General features: G+C 37.3%; 1 protein-coding gene across 1 annotated transcript in view; it reads left to right on the top strand.

Moving 5' to 3' along the window:
- Positions 1 to 1,569, top strand: part of LOC106871685 (N-acetylglucosaminyl-phosphatidylinositol de-N-acetylase) — an 8,558-nt gene extending 6,989 nt beyond the window's left edge. Inside the window, exon 7 of the mRNA XM_014918283.2 lies at positions 175 to 1,569. Coding sequence (XP_014773769.1) covers positions 175 to 297 — 123 coding nt within the window. The 3' untranslated portion in view covers positions 298 to 1,569. The remainder of the gene's footprint in view (positions 1 to 174) is intronic.
- The last annotated feature ends 435 nt before the right edge of the window (positions 1,570 to 2,004 follow it).

The raw sequence follows: 2,004 nt of genomic DNA, 5'->3' as shown, positions 1-2,004 counted from the left end.
CTCACAACGCCCGGTCTGGGAATCGAAACCACGATCCTATGACCGCGAGTTCGCTGCCCTAACCACTGGGCCATTGCGCCTCCACTGATAATGCATAACTATATTTCATTCAACTAATTAATATTTTGGCATCTAATTAATATTTTTGTTCTGTATTTCAACTTGTCTTTGCAGCGTGCCATGTGTGCCCACTCGTCACAAATCACCTGGTATCGCATTGCCTATCTCATGTTCTCACGATATATGCTCATCAACACTCTGGTAGATGTCTTACCTGGTATCAACATGCCCAGATGATTGAACCCCCAACAAGCAGCAGCAGCAGCAACGGCACCACCACCATTCCAACTACAGAGGCTGTCACCTACACCTATCAAGCATTTCTTCAACAAATGTTTCAAATGGATAATCCTTAAGCCATGTTTTGATCTCTCTGTCTGTCTCTCTCTCTCTCTCTCTCTATCATAAAAGGACCACATCACACACATCAACATTCTTTAAACCACAATCACTCTTACATATTTAGGCTCGAAAAACATCCATACACACATAACACACAAAAATACCTGTTTCCAAATTTTAACACTTTACCATTTAGACCAGCCATATCTGGCCAAAATATTCTAATTGTTTTATGTTCAAACTGGTCGGATGCAGCCTATCACACCTACCCTACAATGCCATTGTAAAAAAATAAGTAAGTTTTGCATTTGAGAGAGTAATCTGAATGCTGAAGGGTTAAACATAAGGCAGGTAAAATATTTGGACTGAATCTGGTTGGTTTAAATGCTAAGGGGTTAACCCTTTTAGCATTTAAAACCAGCCATATCTGGCCCAAATATTTTCCTTGTTATATGTTCAAATTGGCTAGATCTAGCCTATCATATCTACCCTACAATGTCATTCTAAAATATCAATAATTACACCATCTAAATTTCAAAGCTGCAAGATAATACATGATTAATACAAAACAATGTGAATAAATAAGTACAACATTTGACAGGGTCATCTGAATGCCAGAGGGGTATGGCTGTTTCACATTATAGACATGCATACAAACACCCAAAAGCCATACATACACAAAACATATACATATACACAGGCACATGCATACATACATTATACACGCATACATATACAAAACATGTTGCACATGCATACATATACAAAACATGTTGCACATGCATACATACAGATTCTCATGCTATTGCATATAAACACACAAGCATACATACATACACTTTCTCTTTCACGTATATACACATATACTTACTTCCAAGCACTCACCTTCTCTTACACACACACACACACACACACACACACACTTATCTGCTCACCCATAATTCTGCACTAAAACATTTATCTAAGAGACATGAGACAAAGACTTTTAACCAAATATTGTAATATTTACTGTTTGTCAAAAATGGAATTTATTGAAAAAAAAATTTATATTTTTTCACAATTCTGGAAATATTGGTTTGGTGCTTTGTTCTTTTGTATTATCTCTGAAGACATGGCAGAGCGTGTATATATATATATATAAATACAGACACCTCAAAACTAAATAGACACCATCGTTTTTGAAATATTTATTCTTCGTTTTCTTCTTTGGTTATTTGCTGGTCGAAGAAGAGCTTTCCTTCAGGCTGCTCTACCGTAGTAGCCAACTTAGTGGAGATAACCTCACAGAGATACTCCAACTCATTTGGAGTTGTTCTGCAACACCAACTGCCTTACAGTGAGGATAATTTTCGACAATCCACTCAACAGCCCCAAAGACACCAATCAGAAGACTCCCAAAGACATTAGACAGAAGGCCTCAGGTCAACCTGTGCAGGAGATTGTTAACTTCTTGCCTTTACTGGTGAATTGTGCAATCACTCTTTTGACTGTGACAAGAGGAATCCCAAAGTTTTGTGCAATTTTATGCTGGCAAAGTTAGTCTCTTGCTACTCTGATTTTCACTTATGAGGCAATAAGTTTGACTCAAACTTATTGTTTTCA

Source organism: Octopus bimaculoides, chromosome 25 (assembly GCF_001194135.2).
Source record: "Octopus bimaculoides isolate UCB-OBI-ISO-001 chromosome 25, ASM119413v2, whole genome shotgun sequence".
Taxonomy (NCBI): domain Eukaryota; kingdom Metazoa; phylum Mollusca; class Cephalopoda; order Octopoda; family Octopodidae; genus Octopus; species Octopus bimaculoides.
The sequence above is the reverse complement of the archived record's forward strand: the minus strand, read 5'-3'. Positions and strand labels throughout refer to the sequence as shown.